We start from the raw sequence: 1,141 nt of genomic DNA, 5'->3' as shown, positions 1-1,141 counted from the left end.
ATAAATGAAGGGGTCTCCAATATTAGTAATACCACTAGAAATTTTTTAAATGTTATATAAATACATGCATACATTTTTATTTGTTTGCGTTTTTGTTTGTGAATGTCAGAATATTTTTGCATGATAAAATTTTGGGCACATCACCTACATGGAGCTCATGAGACAACTCCTATCGGTAACTGTCTGTCAGTATTTCTGCATTCCTTTCTTTGACAACTGTTTCCCCTGTCCTGACTCGATGTTTGTTGTGGTAGGTGAGGAAGATTCTGAAGTGTCAGGTGAATGTGAGGCTCCGCCCACATCCCGGCCAAGGCTCACAGAGGCTTCAGAAACAAACAACACTGCCAACCACATCAACGACAACCACCAACCAGCGATAGACCTTACCGATGATGCCCCAAAGGTGAACGGAATCAGTAACGGCTATGAGAGTGACAGCAATGGTGTTAATGAAGATGACGAGATGCCCCCTGTGCCGCCCATCAAGGAGCTGAGCCCAGAGGAGCTGGCAGAAAAGATGAAGCTGGTGCGTCGACTGCAGGTAGAGCTTCGCAATGAGGAGATGAAGCTGGTACTCCTCAAGAAGGTCAGGCAGTCCCAGGTGAGGCCTGCAGCCACAGCTAGTAGGGTTTTGATTTTGGGGGGAGTCATATTTCAAAACTTTTAGAACACAAGTCAATCAAAGTTTAGTCTGAGACTGGTGTCGCACTCTGGATCTTGGGAAAGGTATCAGTATTCTGAAGCCCTCATAATGTTGCATGGTTGGAGTTGACTAACCTTTGCTCATGGGGTATTTCAACTCTAGCAGGAATGTTGTGAGGGAGTCACTACTGGTTAAATGCACACTGGACTCGTTTTGACATAAAACATCCTTTTTCGTGACTGCAAGTTTTTGGAGAGGAGAAATGATGGACTTTTTTTCCCGTGTAAAGACCCCCCCCTAGGTGTGCGACCAATCTTTGACTTCAGCTGAGTTGCGTTCTAAGATAAGGCCAACAAATTTAATTTTTTTGCCGTTTGATATCATGCAGGTAATTAAGGGAGTCACCCATTTTGTTGAGGCGCAGGCGCAGGTCACATGGGAAGTGCTAGATTTGCCCGGGGTTTTCTTTGTGCCAGATAATTTTTGGGTTTAGTTTTT

General features: G+C 44.4%; 1 protein-coding gene across 1 annotated transcript in view; it reads left to right on the top strand.

Moving 5' to 3' along the window:
- LOC119590653 (inner centromere protein A-like) overlaps positions 1 to 1,141 on the top strand; it is a gene marked incomplete in the record, with an annotated part of 50,715 nt that overhangs the window by 16,846 nt on the left and 32,728 nt on the right. Inside the window, 1 exon segment of the mRNA XM_037939328.1 lies at positions 255 to 601. Within this exon segment, the coding sequence (XP_037795256.1) occupies positions 255 to 601 (347 nt within the window).

The sequence above is a fragment of the Penaeus monodon genome, chromosome 27, assembly GCF_015228065.2.
Source record: "Penaeus monodon isolate SGIC_2016 chromosome 27, NSTDA_Pmon_1, whole genome shotgun sequence".
In the NCBI taxonomy this organism is placed as follows: domain Eukaryota; kingdom Metazoa; phylum Arthropoda; class Malacostraca; order Decapoda; family Penaeidae; genus Penaeus; species Penaeus monodon.
The sequence above is the reverse complement of the archived record's forward strand: the minus strand, read 5'-3'. Positions and strand labels throughout refer to the sequence as shown.